This window comes from Salvelinus alpinus, chromosome 12 (assembly GCF_045679555.1).
Source record: "Salvelinus alpinus chromosome 12, SLU_Salpinus.1, whole genome shotgun sequence".
Classification (NCBI taxonomy): domain Eukaryota; kingdom Metazoa; phylum Chordata; class Actinopteri; order Salmoniformes; family Salmonidae; genus Salvelinus; species Salvelinus alpinus.
In genome coordinates, this window is record NC_092097.1 from 34,290,803 (window position 1) to 34,318,017 (window position 27,215).

Below are 27,215 nucleotides of genomic sequence, written 5' to 3' on the forward strand. Positions count from 1 at the left end.
TTTCTCATGGTGGATATCTTTTTAGAAGATGGTGTCATGAGGTCAATTTAATCACATTACGAGTTGTATTAAGTGTTTACATGTATTGCGCTGCACATGCACTGATTTAAAAATCTAAGCGTTTAAAAGACGGGAGTCTTGTGCAGCGCCATGGACACAGACCTTGTGTCCCGCCTATGAGGCGTGGTGATGTATCATCTTACCACAGATGCTCCATTGGTGGAAATATCAAACAGCGGCGATCAGGTCCAAGCCATGGGGTAAGTAAATACCGTTAAAACGAACGATTTACTATCAGTAAATAAACAATTAGGATAAATTTATAACTTTCTCGCGCCTGCAAACCAATAAGCCCACCGGCAATAGCCTGCTGAAAGATGTTTGCGAAGGGACAAATCGCTCGCTGATGGAATATCGCGTGAAGGCTTTTTTTCAGTGTAGTGATTCCCTCTTGAGACGAATACGTTCTGTAAATGTAATACATGTTCCATGTAATTCAATTGCTGGGGGTTCCAGTTTGTAAATATAAATGTCCTCAAATTCAACGTTTTCAATTGACTACTAGTTACAATTTAATTCAGGCTCGCGGTGCTTCGCCCCAAATTAGTAACGAATTACATGGTTTGCGCGATGCGGCTCATTTGCAGCCCACTGCCTTCGTAGCTAGCTAATTACGAATGGTCACTGTATGTGATATCATGGTTTATAAAATGGGTACTAATATCTATTTCACAATTGTCCATGCTGGCCATGGTTTCTAAAAATATATCGTTGACAGCAGGAATGCCTTTTAAAGCCAGCTCAATCCAATTAAACAAGTTACAGCCAATGTTGTCACTATGTATCCTGGCTGCAGCTCAGTCTGTCTTGAGTAACAATGTTGCTGCTACAGTGGTGGTGGAGAGAAATAAATAACATTGTTACAAATGTATCCAGCTGCCTTGTGACATCTGTGAGAGACAGAGACTCTGTCCCCATCATTCTACAGAAGGTTCAGTATCTGTCCTGCGAGCTGGAGACATTTTGTGACACAGTAGCCTATTAGATCAGGTACCTACCTACCTGTCATAATAGAATGTCAAGAGCCAGGATCATGCATGTGATTGTGTCCTGAAAACAAAGGATGAAAGACGTTACTGTACTATTGTCACGCGGGCATTGCAGTGGTAGGTAGGTGGGCTATGGGGTCTTTAGGATCAGTTATTTGGAGTCTCACATACCTTTCCCAGATTATGTAGGTCAGTGGTTCCTAGAGTAGCTGAGCTCCGAAGCTGTAGTACTGTCTCTTATTTTCAGCCAGGATGATGTTGGAAATTCTTATTTTAGCTTGCAGTTTTTCCATTCCCACATCAATATGAAATGCAAGACAATCCCTCCCTGGCTATAAAATAATAAATTCAAAAAACTCAAACATAATTTGAACGCGTTCTCTGAGATTGAAACCAATCTGATATGTAACTGAAGCAGTTTTAGATTAAAAGTCTGTATGAAAGCAGGTTGTCAGTATTTGATTGGTTATTAACATCAAGAAAAGACTGAAGGGAACTTCTCAAAGAAGAAATTTACAGGAGTGCTCAACATAAACCTCAGAGGGTGAATATTTGACTGTACTGCAGTTCCTCTGACGGTTATTTTCCCTTCTGGCTTTGCAGGGGAGCTGATGCCATGTTCTGAACTGTGAGACTGCGAGTGAGGTGCCCACTCAACGCGCCAACAGGTGAGGTCCGGTCGCCATCTCTCGTTAAGATTAGACCCAGGATCAGAGGAGAACAGAAACAATGTACCAATTTAAATGTTTTAAGTGATTAGCAACACAGAGTTGAGATTTGCCTTTTAGCATTAAAAAAGAGCCCTGGCTGAGACTGCTCTTCAAATGTGTTGGGGAAAGTTGTTCTAGGAAGGAACAGCAGTGGGTTTTTTGTTGTTGTGAATTCATATTGAACAAGATGGCTGCTGAGCCTGAGACTGCATAGTCTTTGTTATAGGGAGAGGGAAAATCCTGCTAAATTAAGAATGGCTCTCTCTCAGGCTTACTGGGCATCTGTTTTCAATTCTATCTGTAATTGCCCAGGCATATAGGTCCTGACTTGTACTGACTGTCAGACCCCCCCCCCCCCCCCCGACCTAGACACACACACTGTCTCTTTCAACCTCTTAGCCCTGTCCTTCATGGACTCTGGTTTCTTAGTGGCGCTTAGTGGGTTTTCACACAATTGTGGTCGGGAGCCATTGGCCCTCTGTCAACTAATGGAATTCACAGTTGATATTCAGACGGTGTCCTCACTATGCTGGACTTGTGTTTCATGCCATTATTGTTCACCAGTAGAATATTGACTCGGCTCCTAATTCTTTCCCTCATTTCAAATTCAATTATGATCTAGCGGTCTGACTTTTGTTACATTTGATTCAAGAACTGGAAAGACCCTCATTTAACGATTTTTTTTGTAGAGCTATTCCGTGAACTGACAAAATGAACACCGTTCTTGCCAGTTCATGGTATCAAAAATCAGTTCACAAAGTGGAGCTGACAGCAACTGTAGCACTTGTACAGGTCTGGTGCTGCTCTTCAAACTGTCATCATGGAGGTTCCTCTGTGGAGGCTGCAGTCAATGGCTTTGGGACTGGGAATGGACAACTGTGTCCCAAATGACACCTTATTCCCTATATAGTGCAGTACTATTGACCTGAGCCCTATAGGCCCTGGTTAAAAGTAGTGCACTACATAGGGAATAGGGTGTGATTTCAGACTGGGAATGGACTTCTCTCATTTATACCCCCAGACAATGGCAGCATTGTGGCCCAGTTGATATATCATGGCAGGAGTTCCTGTGTAGCAAGGTTAAAGGTAGACTCAGCGATATTACATAGATGCAGAAAGTAAACAGCATAGTGGGTTGATTTCCGAAAAAACTAAAACCGTTATAGTGCGAGGCTCAACTTTTCCACCGTTTTGGTGCCCATGCACATGCGCAGGTACTGTGTGTGACTGTGTGAGAGCGAAGTCTTGCATCTCGCTCATCTCAATATCTGCGCTGCTGCTTGTGGCAATGTCATTTAGCTGAGTCTACCTTTAATTTATCCATTACATGTAGAGCCTGTGTCAAGGAAACAAAACACAAGGCGGATTTAACTTCTTTAGGAAAACAGCCCTAATGTTGGAAACAAACATTATGTTGTCATCCAGAGTCACATGTATTATCCAAGCTATAGCACACAATATTTGACATAGGCCTACAGCTGATTTTTTTTAAAGGACCAAAGACTTTGGTCTGCATGGTGTTTTCATTTTTGCCTTTGAAAAAAATATAGTTATACTGGTATCATCCTGGCCCTAATTACGTGTGCTATGTGTCTGTTTTCACGTTGTTGTTGATGTTTGCCTCAAATGCATTGACAGCATGGAAAGAAAAATATGTTAGTTGAAATGTAAAAATATTAAATAGCTTTTTAAGGAATGAAACCCTCAAACAATCCCCAACACTTTTGATGTGTTCTTATAAAATGTTTGTGTAATTTTATACAGCAGTGGAGCATAGACTACTAGCATATGCTTTTTGTGTAGTAGAGTCAGAGTCTCTGAATGTACACTGTTGATGAGCTATCCTGCCCCGGCCAGTCTTGGACTCAATGTATTTGTCTGCAGCTTTTTCACAGCCTGTTTAGGAGTGGCTTTGTTGCACAATGCCCCATTCTTCACTCAAAGGCAAGTCTCATCACTGATTGTGGTTTGACTTGTTCTCATTTTGCAAAATTCTCCTATCTCCTTGAGTTGTATAACTAGGAGAGACTCCTCATGTATGGATATTATTGTCAGATATGAGAGCAGAGGTAATACTTTATTCAAAGGCAATATAGAATTGGACCCAGCTTGTTATTAGAGGTGTTGCGAATGGGATTCCATTTTCCTCAAAGTAAACAAGTGTTGCACAGACCACTTCAGTTGATCATTAGGCAACTACTGCAGAATAATAATCACAGATTATGATTTATGAATTGAACTGCATTTGCTGGTGCTTGAATGTATTAGTTCACAGAACCTGTAATTACTCAGAGATTGTGTCTGCTTTGAAAATATCCCTCTTGAAAACTGTCTAGAAAACAGCAAGAGAACCAAGCCAAACAAACAGGGACATTTTAACCACGGCCATGACAACCCACCAACAGGCTTCCCAGCCAGAGTGGGGCCCCCGGAGACAGAGGGAATTCTGGGAGAAGGGTTGTTCACTGATGTCTTTGGATGCCTTCCAGTCATTGTGCATTTGGCAAAAGACAGTGTACAGACATTTCCCAAACAAAACAGTTTTTAGAACCTCCTCCTCTCCTCCCACCACCCAACACTCAACAAAAAGTGTTGGTTCGGAGAGTGCCGACATCTGTACCGTGCAGTGAAAAGCCCTGCTTGATTATGCGTTGTGTGGTTCCCCAGTAAAATGGAACTGATTTCTACTCCTTTGATGCGCACTCATCTGTCATCGCACTGCCTGACGACAGCCAAGCGCAGAGCAAAGAATCCCTGTGGATTTAGAATAGGGAGGCTAGCAGGGGTAAAACCTGAGCTCTGTGGTGCTGTTGTATCTGCAGTAGATTGGAGTGCTGTGGTGCTGTTGTATCTGCAGTAGATCAGGGTGCTGTTGCATCTGCAGTAGATTGGAGCGCTGTGGTGCTGTTGCATCTGCAATAGATCGGGGAGCTGTGGTAAACCAACCCAGCCCACTTACAGGTGCTAGGACTCCTGAGTGGGAGGCTGAGCCTGCCAGAGATGTGGATATGTGAAACCTGCTGTTTATAACTACCCCAGATACCGTGCGTGTATGTGTGCCTGCATGCACATCTTCTGTACATAAATGTGCAGAAAGTATCTCGAAAGGTTCTGTAGGCGTCTGAATGCAATGTTGATGAATGAAAATGTTTCTCTGTTTCTGTCGGCAACAACAGAGAATGTGACCGTATAGTGGAGTAAACACAGACAGACAAAACATTGTGTATTTAAACAGCAAGACATTGTTTTTCTTTGTCAAATGGTCATCTGGTATTAGTGCTAGACTATTTCTGTCAGGGACACAGCTGAAGTTAAGTTCAGGTTACATATGCATAGTATCAGCCTGTTTTCCACTTGGTGGTCTAGGGCTTTGATGTTAAAAACCCCTGGCCACTGATATTTAGAGGACGTCCACATAAAAGCCCTTGTCTCCTCGTAGATGGCCCAGACCACCATACATCAGGCTGTTAAAATGGCTCTTAGCTAAAGGGCAAACAAAGTGTGTAGCTACTAGCTACTTCAGGTATAACATCTGAGGATTTAATTACACTGATAGATGCTACGTCAAGCCACTACAGCCGTAAAAGCGGTCCTGGTCCCATCTTTCTACCCTAGCTCACTCTCATAAAAGCCTTGTATCGTCATGTGGGGAAGGACAAACCGGCCTGTAATGAGACCAAATTGAATGCATGTTCTGTTTGGCAATGAAGAGAAGGGTATTCGTCTGACCTTGTGCCACTAGTAAGGAACCATTTTGATACCATGAACTGGTGTTTTAAGCCACATTTGGGCCAACAGAATGAGTGATTTTAACTATGAAATGTAAAAATAGCTGTGAAATGTTAATGCCAACATAATGTGGTCACGTTGAAATATCTAATAATGTAACATGGTAGCAGAAGTGGGATCATATCTAATAATGTAACATGGTAGCGGAAGTGGGATCATATCTAATAATGTAACATGGTAGCGGAAGTGGGATCATATCTAATAATGTAGCATGGTAGCGGAAGTGGGATCATATCTAATGTAGCATGGTAGAGGAAGTGGGATCATATCTAATAATGTAGCATGGTAGAGGAAGTGGGATCATATCTAATAATGTAGCATGGTAGCGGAAGTGGGATCATATCTAATAATGTAACATGGTTGCGGAAGTGGGATCATATCTAATAATGTAACATGGTAGCGGCAGTGGGATCATATCTAATAATGTAACATGGTAGCGGCAGTGGGATCATATCTAATAATGTAACATGGTAGCGGAAGTGGGATCATATCTAATAATGTAGCATGGTAGCGGAAGTGGGATCATATCTAATAATGTAACATGGTAGCGGAAGTGGGATCATATCTAATAATGTAGCATGGTAGCGGAAGTGGGATCATATCTAATAATGTAGCATGGTAGCGGAAGTGGGATCATATCTAATAATGTAGCATGGCAGCGGAAGTGGGATGATATCTAATAATGTAGCATGGCAGCGGAAGTGGGATCATATCTAATAATGTAGCATGGCAGCGGAAGTGGGATCATATCTAATAATGTAGCATGGCAGCGGAAGTGGGATCATATCTAATAATGTAGCATGGCAGCGGAAGTGGGATCATATCTAATAATGTAGCATGGTAGCGGAAGTGGGATCATATCTAATAATGTAGCATGGTAGCGGAAGTGGGATCATATCTAATAATGTAACATGGTGGCGGAAGTGGGATCATATTTAATAATGTAGCATGGTAGCGGAAGTGGGATCATATCTAATTATGTAACATGGTAGCGGAAGTGGGATCATATCTAATAATGTAACATGGTAGCGGAAGTGGGATCATATCTAATAATGTAACATGGTGGCGGAAGTGGAATCATATTTAATAATGTAACATGGTGGCGGAAGTGGGATCATATCTAATAATGTAACATGGTAGCGGAAGTGGGATCATATCTAATAATGTAACATGGTGGCGGAAGTGGGATCATATTTAATAATGTAGCATGGTAGCGGAAGTGGGATCATATCTAATAATGTAGCATGGTAGCGGAAGTGGGATCATATCTAATAATGTAACATGGTGGCGGAAGTGGGATCATATCTAATAATGTAACATGGTGGCGGAAGTGGGATCATATTTAATAATGTAGCATGGTAGCGGAAGTGGGATCATATCTAATTATGTAACATGGTAGCGGAAGTGGGATCATATCTAATAATGTAACATGGTAGCGGAAGTGGGATCATATCTAATAATGTAACATGGTGGCAGAAGTGGAATCATATTTAATAATGTAACAGTAATAAGGTGCTGTTTCTTCTTCTCTGTGATGTCTGTCCTCTAGTGGTGTGTAAGAAGACAGCAGCCATGCCACCCCCCTCTGACATCGTCAAGGTGGCCATCGAGTGGCCCGGTGCCAACGCCCAGCTCATGGAGATTGACCAGGTCAGTGTTCAGTCTAAAAACACCACTCAATGACAAGACAGACCAACATGAACATCAGCCGTGTGCAATAGATCGCCTGCTGGGTATCGACGAACGTTGGCGATTCAACATGTAGAATCCTAGAGAAATTAACAGAAAATGACAGCCCCTGTGGTCAGAGGCGATAGGAAGGCCAGGCGCTGTGCAGTGCTGATGTTTGTTGGTTTGTTTTGTCTTTAACAGCATCAATCCTCCACTCTGTCTTCTCAACCAAACTTTTTATCGAAGTCTGTTTTCCCTGTGCCAGATACTTTAAACTCAAGAGACTCCACATTAAATAATTGAAGGGAAAATAAAGCTACAGTATGTTTTTTTTCTTCTGCTCAGACAAGCATAAACAACATCACTGAGATTTTGTTGGTGAGTCTAGCTCTAGCACATATCTTATTTCTCTGTATTTTGCTGGCAGCACAATACAGTAGATTTGATTTTGTCCAACACAATTTCAACAGCGCCTACCCACCAACAAATCCATCAACGTTTATTTTCCTCTGATGAAAGCCAAGCAAAGCAAGGAGTGAGAACCATTGTTAAAGTTATAAGGGTATTTTCTGACCAATCAGCAACTTTCCTGTGATTCCAGTGGCAGTGCAGAGTTTTACATTTTTTTTTTTGTTGTTGTCTGTCTGTTGTGTGTTTTGCAGAAGAAGCCCCTGTCGTCTATCATACGGGAGGTGTGTGATGGGTAAGCACCAGCTCCACACCCAGCTGTTTCTGCTCTCGCTGGAGCTAATGGCGTAACAATGTTTACGACTGATATATGTGTGTGTGTGATATGAACACACACCCTGCGCTCACTTACGTAAGACTAGTGCTAGCTAGACGGACTCAGCGGGAGCCAGATGTATAGCAAGTCTATAATAAGAACACGCAGAGAAACATTCGTATGAGCCATTACACATGGACTGGATCACACATGTTCTTCATTACAATGCCAGAATTCTTATTATATAATTGTGCATTATATCATTAAAGTGGAACTGACAGCATTTTAGCAAAATTAAATCTTATTTAAAATCTGTTCATATCATTCATATCCCCAGGAAGAATATGACACATTTTTGTCACACTTAGATAGCGAGCACTTAGATATGGTCATTTTCATGTCATAAATTCATAAAATGTTTGGGAATGACATATAGTAAGGCATTTGTGAAAATGTTATAGCTACATAGTGGGAAAGTGGCGGTGTGTTTGGACAATTAATACACTGCAGTCATAAAACCTAATAAAAACATCTGTCCTGTCCAGGAAGAGAGTCTACACCGACTGGTGCGACATAGTCAATCAGAGCCACAGTAGGCCTATATGCAAATAAACCATTTGCAATATGATCTGCCATCATTCACATTGAACTGGATTGTGTGTTTACAGGCAGTAGCAACAGCGTGACTTTAGATCATTAGAACGCATTCGCCAAAAGCCACAAAATACACCTGAATGGATTTCTGCAAATATGTAAATTCCACGGGAGTCCTCTTACATTTGGGAACTTCACAAACCTGTTGATCAAACAACCATGAAAAGGTAGGCTATCTCTCCCTCAGTTGCCTATGCACATCAACAAGATCAACAACTAATGCTAAACTAAAATCTAACGAGGGAACATTAGATAAACCCTCAAACGTTTTCAGCTAGTTGGCCGATAAACGATGGGGAATAGTACCCTGCTCGTCCTTCTGCAGTTTGCCTGCCAATGCATGCTTGTCCCAACCCATGTTTTGACAACTGAATGGGAACTTGCCTGCCCGCCCATTTGATCGATGCCAAATACATTTGATTGACAACTAAGAGATGCAGTATGCTATCCACAGCTAGCTATAAAAGCAATTCACATTTCTTGCTAGCTAACCAAATGACATCTGCAGCATTTCTAGCCATAGCCAACGAAAAACAGTGCCTTCAGAAAGTATTCATACCCCTTGACTTATTCCACATGAAGTTGTTACAGCCTGAATCCATCTACACACAATACCCCATAATAACAAAGTGAAAACATGTTTTTAGAAAATGTTTTCAAATTTATTGAAAATGAAATACAGAAATGTCTAATTTACATAAGTATTCACACCCCTGAGTCAATACATGTTAGAATCACCTTTGGCAGCTATTACAGCTTTGAGTCTTTCTGGATAAGTCTCTATAAACTTTGCATACCTGGATTGTACAATATTTGCACATATTCTTAAAATAATTCTTCAAGCTCTGTAAATTGGTTGTTGATCATCGCTAGACAGCCATTTTCAAGTCTTGCCATAGATTTTAAAGCTAATTTAAGTCAAAACTGTAACTAGGCTACTCATGAACATGCAATGTTGTCTTGGTAAACAACTCCAGTGTATATTTGGCCATGTGTTTTAGGTTATTGTCTTGCTTGAAGGTGAATTTGTCTCCCAGTGTCTGTTGAAAAGCAGACTGAACCAGGTTTTCCTCTAGGATTTTGCCTGTGCATAGCTTAGCTCTGTTCCATTTCTTTTTATCATGAAAACTCCCTAGTCCATGCCGATGACAAGCATACCCATAACATGATGCAGCCACCACCATGCTTGAAAATATGAAGAGTGGTACTCAGTGATGTGTTGTGTTGGATTTGCCCCGAACATAATGCATTCTATTCAGGACATCAAGTTAATTTCTTTGCCTATTATTATTATTTTTTTGCAGTTTTATTTTAGTGCCTTATTGCAAACATGATGCACATTTTGGAATATTTTTTATTCTGTACAGGCTTCCTCCTTTTCACTCAGTCATTTAGGTTGGTATTGTGGAGTAACTACAATGTTGTTGATCCATCCTCAGTTTTCTCCTATCACAGCCATTAAACTCTAATGTTTTAAAGTCACCATTGGTCTCATGGTGAAATCTCTGAGCGGTTTCCTTCCTCTCTGGCAACTGAGTTAGGAAGGATGCCTGTATGTTTGTAGTGACTGGGTGTGTTGATACACCATCCAAAGTATAATTAATGACTTCACCATGCTCAAAGGGATTGTCAATGTCTGCTTTTTTTACGAGGCATTGGAAAACCTCCCTGGTCTTTGGTTGAATCTGTTTGAAATTCACTGCTCGACTGAGGGACCTTACAATTATCTGTATGTGTGGGGTACAGAGATGAGGCAGTCATTCAGAAATCATGTTAAACACTATTATTGCACACAGAGTGAGTCCGTGCCACTTATTGTGACTTTTTAAACAAATTTGTACTCCTGAACTTATTTAGGCTTGCCACAACAAAGGGTTTGAATACTTTTCGTTTTTAATTAATTTGTAAAATTGTCTAGAATCATAATTCCACTTTGACATTATGGGGTATTGTGTGTAAACCAGTGACACACAATCTCATTTTAATCCATTTTAAATTCAGGCTGTAACACAACAAAATGTCAAAGGGTGTGAATACTTTCACATGGCACTGGATATACAGTACTAGTCAAAAGTTTGGACACACCTACTCATTCCAGGATTTTCCTTTATTTTTAATATTTCTACATTGTAGAATAATAGTGACGACAACCTATGAAATAACACATGGAATCATGTAGTAACAGTGTTAAACAAATAAAAAAATATTTTATGTTTTAGATTCTTCAAAGTAGCCACCCTTGACAACAGCTTTGCACACTCTTGGCATTCTCTCAACCAGCTTCACCTGGAATGAAGGAGTCTTGAAGGAGTTCCCACATATGCTGAGCACTTGTTGGCTGCTTTTCCTTCACTCTGCGGTCCAACTCATCCCAATCCATCTCAATTGAGTTAAGGTTGGATGATTGTGGAGGCCAGGTCATCTGATGCAGCACTCCATCACTCTCCTTCTTGGTCAAATAGCCCTTACACAGCCTGGAGGTGTGTTGGGTCATTGTCCTGTTGAAAACCAAATGATAGTCCCACTAAGCGCAAACCAGACGGGATGGTGCATCGCTTCAGAATGTTGTGGTAGCCATGCTGGTTAAGTGTGCCTTGAATTCTAAATAAATCACTGACATTGTCACCAGCAAAGCACCATCACACCACCTCCTCCATGCTTCACGGTGGGAACCACACATGCAGAGATCATCCGTTCACCTACTCTGCGTCTCACAAAGACACGACAGTTGGAACCAAAAATCTCAAATTTGGACTCATCAGACCAAAGGATAGATTTCCACTGGTCTAATGTCCATTGCTTGTGTTTCTTGGCCCACACAAGTCTCTTCTTATTATTGGTGTCCTTGAGTAGTGGTTTCATTACAGCGAATCGATCATGAAGGCCCGATTCACTCAGTCTCCTCTGAACAGTTGAGGTGTCTGTTACTTGAACTCTGTGAGGCATTTATTTGGGCTGCAATTTCTGAGGCTGGTAACTCAAATGAACTTATCCCCTGCAGCAGAGTTAACTCTGGGTCTTCCTTTCCTGTGGCAGTCCTCATGAGAGCCAGTTTCATCATAGCGCTTGATGGTTTTTGCGACTGCACTTGAAGATACTTTCAAAGTTCTTGAAATTTTCCGCATTGACTGACCTTCATGTCTTCAAGTAATGATGGACTGTTGTTTCTCTTTGCTTATTTGAGCTGTTCTTGCCATAATATGGACTTGGTCTTTTACCAAATTCTGTAAACCACCCCTACCTTGTCACAACACAACTGATTGGCTGAAATGCATTAAGAAGGAAAGAAATTCCACAAATTAACTTTTAAGAAGGCACACCTGTTAATTGAAATGCATTCCAGGTGATTACCTCATGAAGCTGGTTGAGAGAATGCTAAGAGTGTGAAAAGCTGTCATCAAGGCAATGTGTGGCTACTTAGAAGAATATTTGTTTAACACTTTTTTGGTTACTACATGATTCCATATGTGTTATTTCATAGTTTTGATGTCTTCACTATTATTCTACAAAGTAGAAAATAGTCAAATCAAAGAAAAATCCTTGAATGAGTAGGTGTGTCAACTTTGACTGGTACTGTATATTATCCTTTGTAGAAATGGAACAGTTTGGAGTAACTAACTACATATTGGCATACTGCTGAAGGTTCTGCACACAATAACAAATCCCATTTGGAATGCCTTCTACATTCTTGCTCCATCATACCAATTGATTCTAGTGGTGCTATACTGATTCACTATGCTATGCTACGTTATCGTACAAGTTCAGAATGATTTTGCATTAGATGCAGATATTCAATAAAATACCAGACATTTCAGTGTAATCCCCAGATACACATAAATGCTCTGGTACTCCACCCTTTCAGAGCTTACTCATATACCACTGCCAATAAACAGACACAACCTTTAGCCAATACTCAGGCTTCACTCACTAAGTCCAAAGTATGCCACACAAGGAATATGTCCCAAATGGCACCCTATTCCCTAAATATCTATGGAACTGGGTGCCATTTGGGATGCATCCAATGTGACCTTAATCTGCTTTTAGGCCAGACCCAGTCTAAGTAAGTGGAACCGTGTGCTTAGGGGTTCAATTTGTTTTGCTAAGTTGATATCTGGCTAATGGGGTTAGGGTTATATTCATCCATTCTCCCTCCCTCTCTCTGTTCCATCCACCTCTAATCGTCCTCTGTCTCTCATGTCAGTTCCTGAAAGGCATTGTTCTTCCACTAATAAAGTAGGTGTAGTGGCTGACAGATAGGGGCCAGACTTCAGCTCGGAATGTGTTTTTATGCTTTCATACACATTTTGATTTCTTTCACACTTTCTCCCTATTTGTCTGAATGTTCATTTATCGCTTTCTCTTTCTGACTCGTTCTCCCCGAATGCCTCTCATTGTCTTTCCATTTTCTTTGTCTCCTGATCTACCTTGTCTGTCCATCATGAATACTGAGACTTTTGCTAACTCCCTACTTCTCCTTTCTCTCTTCTCTGCTTCCTCCCTCTCACATCTGAATGCATTAGATTTTTTTCTAACACTTAACGCGCACTGAATATCTCCTTGTACAATGTTCTCCATCTGATCTTCTGGCAAATAGAAATGCTGGAGGCTCCGATAATCACTTTTGTTAACCTTATGCACATGGTATGTATTTTCTGTAGGGTGGAAAAACAAACGCACGTCATTATAGTAATAGGTCTTATTGAGAAATGTGTGGGTTTAGCTTCTGTCTCATGCCTTATGTTTAGGGAGGTCAGTGCGTTCTGGTATTAAGTGGAAAATTGGTGAATTCGGTCACCTACTTTTCAATAGATTTTGTGCGTGTGTGTGTCCACAGCTGGTCTCTGTCTGGCTCGGAGCAGTTTGCCCTGCGTTATGCTGACGGTCCTCAGCTCTACATTACTGAGCAGGTGAGCCTCAGCGCCTTGGCAGAATAAAGTGCTGTTTACAATTCTTCACAATACACTACATGGTTCCTTAGTATGTTACTATTACTATGTCATATTACCAATGACTCTAGAGAAGTGCTGTGGTAGTAGCAATGTTCACCATTTTCTTTCTTTCCAGAGCCGTAGTGAAATCAAGAATGGAACCATCCTTCGATTAGCCATATCTTCTGTGAGACACTTTCTCTTCTTGTACATGCAGTTATTTAATTTCCCCCCCAAAATAAATAAATTACCAGTATTACTTAGGTATATTTTATTAATTCTATATAATGACGGCATTGCAGTTCTCAATAATGGTTGCTGCATTAGATAAACCCTATGGCTAAGTTATAGATTTCTCAGCAACGGTTGCTGCCTGCATGTATCAAGCTAATGTAGTCATTGAGGTTAACCGGGTAAAAACATTAAATATAATGGCATGCCTGACCCCCCCCCCCCCAATAGGCCCGTGCAGCGCGGCAGCTCCTGGACAGGATCCAGTCGCACGGCATAGACTCCCGCCTGGAGGCCCTGAAGGAGCTGGCCAAGCTGTCAGCTGACCCCACCTTCGCCACTGAGTTCATCAGCATGGAGGGCATTGGGACCCTGGCGCGCCTGGTGGAGAGTGGCACCCAGTGAGTCTCATACAGACACACAATCCTTGGGTCTATTGTCTAAAGCAGGGGTCTCAAACTGGCGTCGCTCAGCCCAGAGTCAGCCCACAAGCCAATTTTTTTTATATGCCTCCAGGGCAGAATTAGATTGAGACCCCTGGTCTAAAGGTACTTCTACTGGCTACTAGAAATATACCTAGTCAGTTGTACAACTGAATGCATTCAACTGAAATGTATCTTCCGCATTTAACCCAACCCCTGAGCATCAGAGAGGTGTGGTGGGCTGCCATAATCGACATCCACGTCTTCGGAGCCTCTCTGGAGATGGTTACTGTGGGTTAACACTTAATGGCCCATACTGATAGCATGCTGTTTGTGGCTGTAGTTGGTGGTGGCACATAGGAAGAGTTGTCGTATGACTTTGTTGGTGAATATGGCCCTATTTTTTTTAAATATTTTTTTTTAGTCAGTGTATATATAGAGTGTTGTCCTCGACTCTAGTCTGCTCTCTCCTCAGCTTTGGGGAGATGCTGGCCTTCACTCTCACAGCCTTCCTGGAGCTGATGGACCATGGCATTGTGTCCTGGGACCTTATCTCTCTGTCCTTCATCAAACAGGTTAGAACTCGCCTCCTTACTTCCACAAAACACACCACTCTTTGTAAAACTTGGCATATAAGGAAGCCCATATGTTAGATTCCTACACTGTCTGCAATGGAAAAAATACGTAATGTATTTCTTGATTAGTTTGATGAAACTTTTATATGTGGAACTCTCTTCTGTAGATTAGTTTGGGTAGTTTGAGGCCTATCTTAAAGTCCTCCCCTTATTTATTTTCTCTCTTTTTTTTTATTACTTGACATTCAACCCCTCATTGGCTGCCAGAACTGAATTGGTTGCTGTTACCTAGCAACCCCCCATGTTATTTGGAGCTCTTTCAGCTGTATCTTCTGTGAATGGTTTTCTCTCTGATGAAGTCCTATGATGTGCTGCACAACAACAAGCACTGTACAAGGGTTAGGGTTAGTTTGTATGGATAGTTTTTATTTGCCAACTGTATATCATTTGACAGACATGTTTCAAATCAAAATGTATTAGTCACAAGCGCCGAATACAACAGGTGTAGACCTTACAGTGAAATGCTTACTTACGAGCCCCTAACCGACAGTGCAGTTTCAAAAAAATATGGATAAGAATAAGAGATTAAAGTAACAAGTAATTAAAGAGGAGCAGTAAAAAAAAAATATTATACACTGCTCAAAAAAATAAAGGGAACACTTAAACAACACAATGTAACTCCAAGTCAATCATACTTCTGTGAAATCAAACTGTCCACTTAGGAAGCAACACTGATTGACAATAAATTTCACATGCTGTTGTGCAAATTCAATAGACAACAGGTGGAAATTATAGGCAATTAGCAAGACATCCCCAATAAAGGAGTGGTTCTGCAGGTGGTGACCACAGACCACTTCTCAGTTCCTATGCTTCCTGGCTGATGTTTTGGTCACTTTTGAATGCTGGCGGTGCTTTCACTCTAGTGGTAGCATGAGACGGAGTCTACAACCCACACAAGTGGCTCAGGTAGTGCAGCTCATCCAGGATGGCACATCAATGCGAGCTGTGGCAAGAAGGTTTGCTGTGTCTGTCAGCGTAGTGTCGAGAGCATGGAGGCGCTACCAGGAGACAGGCCAGTACATCAGGAGACGTGGAGGAGGCCGTAGGAGGGCAACAACCCAGCAGCAGGACCGCTACCTCCGCCTTTGTGCAAGGAGGAGCACTGCCAGAGCCCTGCAAAATGACCTCCAGCTGACCATGACTGACCCACCCACCGGTTTGGCGGTGGGTCAGTCATGGTGTGGGGTGGCATTTCTTTGTGGGGCCGCACAGCCCTCCATGTGCTCGCCAGAGGTAGCCTGACTGCCATTAGGTACCGAGATGAGATCCTCAGACCCCTTGTGAGACCATATGCTGACACGTGCACATTTGTGGCCTGCTGGAGGTCATTTTGCAGGGCTCTGGCAGTGCTCCTCCTTGCACAAAGGCGGAGGTAGCGGTCCTGCTGCTGGGTTGTTGCCCTCCTACGGCCTCCTCCACGTCTCCTGATGTACTGGCCTGTCTCCTGGTAGCGCCTCCATGCTCTGGACACTACGCTGACAAACACAGCAAAGCTTCTTGCCACAGCTCGCATTGATGTGCCATCCTGGATGAGCTGCACTACCTGAGCCACTTGTGTGGGTTGTAGACTCCGTCTCATGCTACCACTAGAGTGAAAGCACCGCCAGCATTCAAAAGTGACCAAAACATCAGCCAGGAAGCATAGGAACTGAGAAGTGGTCTGTGGTCACCACCTGCAGAACCACTCCTTTATTGGGGGTGTCTTGCTAATTGCCTATAATTTCCACCTGTTGTCTATTCCATTTGCACAACAGCATGTGAAATTTATTGTCAATCAGTGTTGCTTCCTAAGTGGACAGTTTGATTTCACAGAAGTGTGATTGACTTGGAGTTAGATCGTGTTGTTTAAGTGTTCCCTTTATTTTTTTGAGCAGTGTATATATATACAGGGGGGTGCCGGTACAGAGTCAATATGCGGGGGCACCAGTTAGTTAATGTAGTATGTACATGTAGGTAGAGTTAATTAAAGTGACAATGCATAGATTACAACAGAGAGTGGCAGTGGTGAGGAGGGGGGGCAATGTGAACAGTCTGGGTAGCCATTTGACTAGATGTTCAGGAGTCCTATGGCTTTGGGGTAGAAGCTGTTTAGAAGCCTCTTGGACCTAGACTTGGCGCTCTGGTAACGCTTGCCGCGTGGTAGCAATGAGAACAGTCTATGACTAGGGTGGCTGGAGTCTTTGACAATTTGTAGGGCCTTCCTCTGACACTGCCTGGTATAGAGGTCTTGGATGGCAGGAAGCTTGGCCCCAGTGATATACTGGGCTGTTCGCACTACCCTCTGTAGTGCCTTGCGGTCAGAGGCCTAGCAGTTGCCATACCAGGCAGGGATGCAACTAGTTAGGATGCTCTCGATGGTGGAGCTTTAGAACCTTCACGACTGTCATGGTGTGCTTGGACCATGTTAGTTTGTTGGTGATGTGGACACCAAGGAACTTGAAGCTCTCAACCTGCTCCACTGCAGCCCCGTCGATGAGAATGGGGGCGTACTCGGTCCTCTTTTTTCCCGTAGTCCACAATCATCTCCTTTGTCTTGATCACGTTGAGGGAGAGGTTGTTGTCCTGGCACCACACGGCCAGGTCTCTGACCTCCTCCCTATATTTTTTATTCATTTTATTTAATCTTTATTTAACCAGGAAGGGCTCATTGAGATTTAAAATATATTTTTCAAGAGCGTCCTGGCCAAGATAGGCAGCACCAAGTCATTACAAAAATTACAGACAAACAATATGAAAACTACAAGTAATCTAGTGAAAACCATAGAATTCATAAAAGTATAACAAAATCAAAAACAGCCAACTAAAAACATTGATAGGTCAGGGAATCAGTCTCAAGATCATTCATTAGTGATTTAAAAATACCAATCGGGACAAGTTCTTCCAGTATAAAAGTATTTTGTAAGGCGGTCCAAGACGATGGCGCAGATTACATAAAAGCCCTTTTACCAAATTCAGTTCGGACATTTGGAACAGTTAGCAGGATAAAGTCCAGCGAAAAAAGAGTACCCACCACATTTCTGAACAATAAAAATAGGCTACAAGCTGTCTTGTCGGTGATCAGGCCTACCACTGTTGTGTCATCGGCAAATTTAATGATGGTGTTGGAGTCATGCCTGGCCGTGCAGTCATGAGTGAACAGGGAGTACAGGAATTGGCTGAGCACGCACCCCTGAGGGGCCCCTGTGTTGAGGATCAGCGTGGCGGGTGTGTTGTTACCTACCCTTACAACCTGGGGGTGGCCTGTCAGGAAGTCCAGGATCCAGTTGCAGAGGGAGGTGTTTAGTCCCAGGGTCCTTAGCTTATTGATGAGCTTTGAGGGCACTATGGGGTTGAACGCTGAGCTGTAGTCAATGAATAGCATTCTCACATAGGTGTTCCTTTTGTCCAGGTTGGAAAGGTCAGTGTGGAGTGCAATAGAGACTGCATCATCTGTGGATCTGTTGGGGAGGTATGTAAATTGGAGTGGGTCTAGGGTTTCTGGGATGATGGTGTTTTTGTGAGCCATGACCAGCCTTTCAAAGCACTTCATGGCTACAGACGTGAGTGCTACGGGTCAGTAGTCATTTAGGCAGGTTACCTTAGTGTCCTTGGGCACAATCTTAAAACATGTTGGTATTACAGACTCGGACAGGGAGAGGTTGAAGATGTCAGTGAAGACACTTGCTAGTTGGTCAGCGCATGCTCGCAGTACACGTCCTGGAAATCCGTCTGGCCCTGCGGCCTTGTGAATGTTGACCTGTCTAAAGGTCTTAATCACATCGGCTGTTGAGAGTGTGATCAGTCTTTCGGTACATCTGCTGCCCTCATGCATGTTTCAGTGTTATTTGCTTCAGAGCGAGCATAGAAGTAGTTCGTCCGGTAGGCTCGTGTCACTGGGCAGCTCTCGGCTGTGCTTCCCTTTGTAGTCTGTAATGGTTTGCAGGCCCTGCCACATCCGACGAGCGTCCGAGCCGGTGTAGTACGACTCGATCTTAGTCCTGTATTGACGCTTTGCCTGTTTGATGGTTCGTCGGAGGGCATAGCGGGATTTCTTATAAGCTTCCGGGTTAGAGTCCCGTTCCTTGAAAGCGGCAGCTCTAGCCTTTAGCTCAGTGCGTATGCTGCCTGTAATCCATGGTTTCTGGTTGGGGTATGTAGTCTTAATCTCAAACCTTAGTAAATCAGCTTTCAAATCTATCTCATAAACCTAGCTGTAATCAACAAGACTCTAGATTTAGGTGTCCATTTTAATGGAGTATTTCCCCCTCCTGTCTGGTCAGATTGCGGGCTACGTGAACCAGCCGATGGTGGACGTATCCATCCTGCAGCGCTCACTGGCCATCCTGGAAAGCATGGTCCTCAACAGCCACAGCCTCTACCACCGGGTGGCGCAGGAGATCACCGTTGGACAGCTCATCGGGCACCTGCAAGTGTGAGCACACACACACGCACTGGGGCCTCCCACATACAGCTGTGTGGGGGATGTAGTTGGAGTTAGTGTGTAGAAATGTAGTGGCGTAACTAACGTCAGTGCAATAGAGCGTAGATTACAAACCTTGCCTTGCTCTGCCTCCTTGTAATTATGACTAAGCTTAGAAGTGTAGAACCCCAGACTAATACTATCTGAGTACTGTACTAATACACTTAACCAGTGGCAACTTAATGTTTTTGTGCCCATGTGAGAATTCCTAGAACCAGATGCTTCTAACTGGTGTTGCTGTGTTTGATGTGACTTTTAGGTCCAATCAGGAGATCCAGACATACGCCATCGCACTAATCAACGCCCTCTTCCTCAAGGCACCAGAGGACAGGCGGCAGGTCAGTACAGTACCTGCCTACCAGCACACCGGAAGGGTCCTCTTGCAAAATAGTTATACTTAACTACGAGCACTCATACAGTGGGGAGAACAAGTATTTGATACACTGCCGATTTTGCAGGTTTTCCTACTTACAAAGCATGTAGAGGTCTGTAATTTTTATCATAGGTACACTTCAACTGTGAGAGAAGGAATCTAAAACAAAAATCCAGAAAATCACATTGTATGATTTTTAATTAATTAATTTGCATTTTATTGCATGACATAAGTATTTGATACATCAGAAAAGCAGAACTGAATATTTGGTACAGAAACCTTAGTTTGCAATTACAGAGATCATACGTTTCCTGTAGTTCTTGACCAGGTTTGCACACACTGCAGCAGGGATTTTGGCCCACTCCTCCATACAGACCTTCTCCAGATCCTTCAGGTTTCGGGGCTGTCGCTGGGCAATACGGACTTTCGGCTCCCTCCAAAGATTTTCTATTGGGTTCAGGTCTGGAGACTGGCTAGGCCACTCCAGGACCTTGAGATGCTTCTTACGGAGCCACTCCTTAGTTGCCCTGGCTGTGTGTTTCGGGTCGTTGTCATGCTGGAAGACCCAGCCACGACCCATCTTCAATGCTCTTACTGAGGGAAGGAGGTTGTTGGTCAAGATCTCGCGATACATGGCCCCATCCATCCTCCCTTCAATACGGTGCAGTCGTCCTGTCCCCTTTGCAGAAAAGCATCCCCAAAGAATGATGTTTCCACCTCCATGCTTCACGGTTGGGATGGTGTTCTTGGGGTTGTACTCATCCTTCTATTCCTCCAAACACGGCGAGTGGAGTTTAGAGCAAAAAGCTCTATTTTTGTCTCATCAGACCACATGACCTTCTCCCATTCCTCCTCTGGATCATCCAGATGGTCATTGGCAAACTTCAGACGGGCCTGGACATGCGCTGGCTTGAGCAGGGGGACCTTGCGTGCGCTGCAGGATTTTAATCCATGACGGCGTAGTGTGTTACTAATGGTTTTCTTTGAGACTGTGGTCCCAGCTCTCTTCAGGTCATTGACCAGGATCTGCCGTGTAGTTCTGGGCTGATCCCTCACATTCCTCATGATCATTGATGCCCCACGAGGTGAGATCTTGCATGGAGCCCCAGACCGAGGGTGATTGACCGTCATCTTGAACTTCTTCCATTTTCTAATAATTGTGCCAACAGTTGTTGCCTTCTCACCAAGCTGCTTGGCTATTGTCCTGTAGCCCATCCCAGCCTTGTACAGGTCTACAATTTATCCCTGATGTCCTTACACAGCTCTCTGGTCTTGGCCATTGTGGAGAGGTTGGAGTCTGTTTGATTGAGTGTGTGGACAGGTGTCTTTTATACAGGTAACGAGTTCAAACAGGTGCAGTTAATACAGGTAATGAGTGGAGAACAGGAGGGCTTCTTAAAGAAAAACTAACAGGTCTGTGAGAGCCGGAATTCTTACTGGTTGGTAGGTGATCAAATACTTATGTCATGCAATAAAATGCAAATTAATTACTTAAAAATCATACAATGTGATTTTCTGGATTTTTGTTTTAGATTCCGTCTCTCACAGTTGAAGTGTACCTATGATAAAAATGACAGACCTCTACATGCTTTGTAAGTAGGAAAACCTGCAAAATCGGCAGTGTATCAAATACTTGTTCTCCCCACTGTACATGAATACCACCTATAAAGGTTAGACAATGTCTTAACACAGTTTTCATATATTTTAGTCACTAGTACATAACCCCCACTGAACTGGTCCTCTGCAACATATTTACACTCAACCATCGTCACTCGTACATGCATAGCATCTATAAGGGTTAGAAAGTCTTAACATAGGTCTCATATATGGTACAGCCATTAGCACACACATCAGGGTAATGTAATACACATCTCACTGTTACATCACACTTCATGGTCACTCACACATATCATGGTCAGTAATAAATAACCCATGTCATATAGGCCAACCCCACTGTCACTGAGTTTAATGATCTCTGGTCATTATGTGCTCTGCTCTCTATGCTATGCTTAGTTATTCCACTTATTTTCACCTTAGTCAGTCCATCTATTTTCCTTATTGAAGAAAGTCTTTACCTTGAAATGTGCACACACAATATGAAAGGTGGTGTTCTGCCACCTCTGGTCTCTTGGCCCTCCCACCTCTATGGGAGGGCAGCTCCCACTCAGCCCAGTCCAAGCTCTTCTCTGTCCTGGCACCCCAATGGTGGAACCAGCTTCCCCCTGAAGCTAGGACAACAGAGTCCCTGCCATTTTCTGAAAACATCTGAAACCCCTACCTCTTTGAAGAGTATCTTAAATAATCCCACAGCACCCCCCACCTAGCTATTTTAAGATCTTAACTGTAAATCGCTCTAGATAAGAGCATCTGCTAAATGACTAAAATGTAAAATGTTATACATCATAAAGTAAACTGTCAAGCAACCACTCTACTCTGAGAAACAGAGTAAAACTGCCATGGCAGACCGACAGGAAGTATGTGTGAGACAGATGTGGATACAAGAGTTGTGTACTATGACATCATGTAGGAAGTCACCCATACAATACTTTCTTCTCCTACATCCTGTCTGGTAGATGCATGGGAAAAAGATAAAACATTTTGATTTCCAAATTTGACATCATCCAATTTAAGAGGCAAGCTATTTTAAATTTGATGTCAAATTTGGAAATCACAGTGTAAAAAAAGAATTATTGTCGGACTCAGAACTTTATCGAAATACACTGAACAAAAATACAAATACAATATGTAAAATGTTGGTCCTGTTAGTGAGCATTTCTCCTTTGCCAAAATAATCGATCCACCTGACAGTTGTGGCATATCAAGAAGATGATTAAACAGCATAATCATTACACAAATGCACCTTGTGCTGGGGACAATAAAAGGCTACTCTAAAATGTGCAGTTTATTCACACAACACAATGTCACAGACGTCTCAAGATTTGAGGAGCATACAATTGGCATGCTGACTGCAGGAATGTTCACCAGAGCAGTTGCCAGAGAATGTAATTTTAATTTCTCTACCATAAGCTGCTTCCAACATTTTTTGGGTGAATTTGGCAGTACGTCCAACCAGCCTCACAACCGTAGACCATGTGTAACTACGCCAGCCCAGGATCTCCACATCTGGCTTCCTCACCTGCAGAATGGTCTGAGACCAGCCACTTGGACAGCTGATGAAACTGTGGGTTTGCACGACCAAAGAATTTCTGCATAAACAGTCAGAAACCGTTTCAGGGAAGCTCATCTGCGTACTTGTCGTCCTCACCAGGGTCTTGACCTGACTGCAGTTCGGCGTCGTCACCGACTTAGGTGGGCAAATGCTAATCTTCGTTGGCCACTGGCACGCTAGAGAAGTGTGCCCTTCACAGGTGAATCCCGGTTTCAACTGTACCGGGCAGATGGCAGACAACATGTATGGTGTGTGGGCGAGTGGTTTGCTGATGTCAACGTCAACGTCCCATGGTGGTGTTTGGGTTATGGTATAGGCAGGCATAAACTATGGACAATGAACATAATTACATTTTATTAATGGCAATTTGAATGCACAGAGATACCGTGACGAGATCCTGAGACCCATTCTCATGCCATTCATCCACTGCCATCACCTCATGTTTCAGCATGATGATGCTGAACGTCTAGGAGCAACAACTGCTCAGCTGCGAAGTGGTAGGCCAGACAAGCTCACAGAACGGGATCAACGAGTGCTGAAGCGTGAGTTCCAAACTGCCTCTGGAAGCAACGTCAGCACAAGAACTGTTCGTCGGGAGCTTCATGAAATGGGTTTTCATGGCCGAGCAGCCACACACAAACCTAAGATCACCATGCGTAAAGCCAAGCGTCGGCTGGAGTGGTGTAAATCTCACCGCTATTTGGACTCTGGAGCAGTGGAGGCGTGTTTTCTGTAGTGATGAATCAGGCTTCTCCATCTGACGCATCTGGGTTTGGCGGATGCCAGGAAAACGCTACCTGCCCCAATTCATAGTGCCAACTGTAAAGTTTGGTCGAGGAGGATTAATAGTCTGGGGCTGTTTTTCATGGTTCGGGCTAGGCCCCTTAGTTCCAGTCAAGGGAAATCTTAATGCTACAGTGTTCAATGACATTCCACACGATTCTGTTCTTCCAACTTTGTGGCAACAGATTGGGGAAGGCACTTTCCTGTTTCAGCATGACTATGCCCTCATGCACAAAGCGAGGTCCATACAGAAATGGTTTGTCGAGATCGGTGTGGAATAATTTGACTGGCCTGCACAGAGCCCTGACCTCAACCATATCAAACACCTTTGGGATGAATTGGAACACCGACTGCGAGCCAGGCCTAATCGCCCAACATCACAGCCTGACCTCACTAATGCTCTTGTGGCTGAATGGAAGCAAGTCCCCACAGCAATGTTCAAACATCCAGTTGAAAGCCTTCCCAGAAGAGTGGAGGCTGTTATAGCAGCAAAGAGGGAACCCACTCCATATTAATAGCCATTATTTTGGAAAGAGATGTTTGACGATCAGGTGTCCACATACTTTTGGTAATGTAGTGTATCTGTGACCAACAGATTCATATCTGTATTCCCAGTCATGAAATCCATAGATTAGGGACTAATACATTTATTTCAACTGACTGATTCCCTTATGAACTGTAAGTCAGTAAAATCTTTGAAATTGTTGCGTTTTTATTTTTCTAAAGTGTAATATATTTATTTTACAAAAGTAATGAAGTTCAGATATCATATTTTGAAGTGCAAAGATTAAATTTGACATCCAACCTACATGCATACTATTCATACAACCAGAGGAGCAGGTCAGTCTGGGATCTTTCGGCTCTAGACTCCATGCTATGCTGTACTGTGCTCTGCTGTGCTGTGCATGCATTGCCACACAACACTGCATTGTGTTGTACATCTCATTCAGTGCTGTGCCATACTACGCTGTTGTGTCTAGAGGTCGACCGACTATGATTTTTCAACGCCGATACCGATTATTGGAGGACCAAAAATGCTGATACCGATTAATCGGCCGATTTAAAATATAAATATTTTTAATTATTATAATAATTTTTAATATTTATTTTTTATTCATTTTTTTTATGTATTTATCTATTTGTAATAATGACAATTATAACAATACTGAATGGAATGAACACTTATTTTAACCTAATACATCAATAAAATCAATTTAGCCTCAAATAAATAATGAAACATGTTCAATTTGTTTTAAAGAATGCAAAAACAAAGTAAAAGTGCAATATGTGCCATGTAAAAAAGCTAACGTTTAAGTTCCTTGCTCAGAACATGAGAACATATGAAAGCTTGTGGTTCCTTTTAACATGATTCTTCAATATTCCCAGGTAAGAAGTTTTAGGTTGTTGTTATTTTAGAAATTATAGGACTATTTCTTTCTATACCATTTGTATTTCATATACCTTTGACTATTGGATGTTCTGATAGGCACTTTAGGTATTGCCAGTGTAACAGTATAGCTTCCGTCCCTCTCCTCGCCCCTACCTTGGCTCGAACCAGCACACATCGACAACAGCCACCCTCGAAGCATCGTTACCCATCGCTCCACAAAAGCCACAGCCTTGCAGAGCAAAGGGAACAACTACTTCAAGGTCTCAGAGCCAGTTACGTCACCGATTTGAAACGCTATTAGCGCGCACCCCGCTAACTAGCTAGCCATTTCACATCGGTTACACCAGCCTAATCTCGGGAGTTGATAGGCTTGAAGTCATAAACAGCTCAATGCTTGAAGCACAATGAAGAGCTGCTGGCAAACGCACGAAAGGGCTGTTTGAATGAATGCTTATGATTTCTTTTAACTAAATATGCAGGTTTAAAAAATATATACTTCTGTGTATTCATTTTAAGAAAGGCATTGATATTTATGGTTAGGTACATTCTGTGCAACGATTGTGCTTTTTTCGCAAATGCGCTTTTGTTAAATCATCTCCCGTTTGGCGAGGTTGGCTGTCTTTGTTAGGAACAAATAGTCTTCACACAGTTCGCAACGAGCCAGGCGGCCCAAACTGCTGCATATAGCCTGACTCTGTTGCACAGAACGCAAGAGAAGTGACACAATTTCCCTAGTTAAAATAAATTCATGTTAGCAGGCAATATTAACTAAATATGCAGGTTTAAAAATATATACTTGTGTATTGATTTTAAGAAAAGCGTTGATGTTTATGGTTAGGTACACATTGGTGCAACGACAGTGCTTTTTTCGCGAATGCGCTTGTTAAATCACTCGTTTGGCGAAGTCGGCTATGATTCAATGATAAATTAACAGGCACCGCATCGATTATATGCAACGCAGGACACGCTAGATAAACTAGTAATATCATCAACCATGTATAGTTAACTAGTGATTATGTTAAGATTGATTGTTTTTTTATAAGATGCGTTTAATGCTAGCTAGCACCTTACCTTGGCTCCTTGCTGCACTCACATAACAGGTAGTCAGCTTGCCACGCAGTCTCCTTGTGGAGTGCAATGTAATCGGCCATGATCGGTGTCCAAAAATGCCGATTACCGATTGTTATGAAAACTTGAAATCGGCCCTAATTAATCGTCCATTCCGATTAATCTGTCAACCTCTAGTTGTGTCACATACTGTTGTGCATTGTCATGCCATATTGTGCTGTGCTGTTCCTCACTACCAAGGTGTACTGTACCATGCTGTTACTGTGCATGCTGTGACTTGTGATGTGTGCCTATAAGTGTCCACTCTTTGTTTCCATTGCCGTCATGCCTGCACCCCTCCTCCCAACCCACCCCCCTCAGGAGGAGCATACTAACCCCCTGGACCAGCGGCTCACAGTGAGTACACATCATTCCACAATCCTTCACTCCATCCCCTCAGCCCCCCCCCCCCCCTCTTTCTGATCCAAAGAGAACTGTGTGCTGCCACACTCATAGATCAATCTGTGAAGAATACATTATGCAATCCTTTCATAGTAACTCTGGGTCCCCCTAGTGATAGCAGCTGCATTCTGCACTCTTAGACATGTCTCACTGCTGTAAGGGTTTCTGATGATGTAACCCCACCCAAAAAACAGAATTGTAACAGTTATGAACCCCTTTCAGGGTTGTGTGAAATGGCTGTAAGCCTTTTCTCAAATTAGCTTTTTGATGTTGCTGTCTGGTAGTAAGCTTTTTGGCTAACTATTTCTATACCAGGCCTCGCTTTTGAGTCTCACTGTATTTGTCCATCTATCTTGCTCTCAGGAGATGGCGAGCACCCTGGCACAGAAACACCTACGATCCATCATCCTCAATGTGAGTTTCAGGGAAAGCCTGAGTGTACTTGTCTTGGATGGCACAAACTAGAGCCACAACCAAACAGCCCTTCATAATAACATGATGCCTTCTAAACAGCCCTTCATAATACCGTGATGCTTTCTAAACAGGTCCTTCATAATAATGTGATGCTTTCTAAACAGCCCTTCATAATAACGTGATGCTTTCTAAATAGCCCTTTATAATAACGTGATTCTTTCTAAATAGCCCTTTATAATAACGTGATGCTTTCTAAACAGCCCTTCATAATAACGTGATGCTTTCTAAACAGCCCTTCTTAATAA

The 27,215-nt window shown here is 42.8% G+C and overlaps 1 protein-coding gene across 8 annotated transcripts in view; it reads left to right on the plus strand.

Annotated features, from left to right (window-relative positions):
* The first annotated feature begins 132 nt into the window (after nt 1-132).
* LOC139535963 (engulfment and cell motility protein 2) overlaps nt 133-27,215 on the plus strand; it is a 40,143-nt gene continuing 13,060 nt past the window's right edge. Inside the window, exons 1-13 of one of the 8 annotated variants that reach the window (XM_071335969.1) lie at nt 133-260; nt 1,653-1,717; nt 7,098-7,198; nt 7,882-7,922; nt 13,432-13,504; nt 13,662-13,712; nt 13,988-14,157; nt 14,654-14,753; nt 18,202-18,261; nt 19,073-19,224; nt 19,532-19,610; nt 26,416-26,451; nt 26,860-26,910. In XM_071335969.1, the coding sequence (XP_071192070.1) occupies nt 7,121-7,198; nt 7,882-7,922; nt 13,432-13,504; nt 13,662-13,712; nt 13,988-14,157; nt 14,654-14,753; nt 18,202-18,261; nt 19,073-19,224; nt 19,532-19,610; nt 26,416-26,451; nt 26,860-26,910 (891 nt within the window). In that variant the 5' untranslated portion in view covers nt 133-260; nt 1,653-1,717; nt 7,098-7,120. Of the gene's footprint in view, nt 261-1,652; nt 1,718-7,097; nt 7,199-7,881; nt 7,923-8,611; nt 8,765-13,431; nt 13,505-13,661; nt 13,713-13,987; nt 14,158-14,653; nt 14,754-18,201; nt 18,262-19,072; nt 19,225-19,531; nt 19,611-26,415; nt 26,452-26,859; nt 26,911-27,215 lie in introns of those variants that run through there. The other 7 variants (XM_071335970.1, XM_071335971.1, XM_071335972.1 and 4 more) reach the window with 7 other exon arrangements.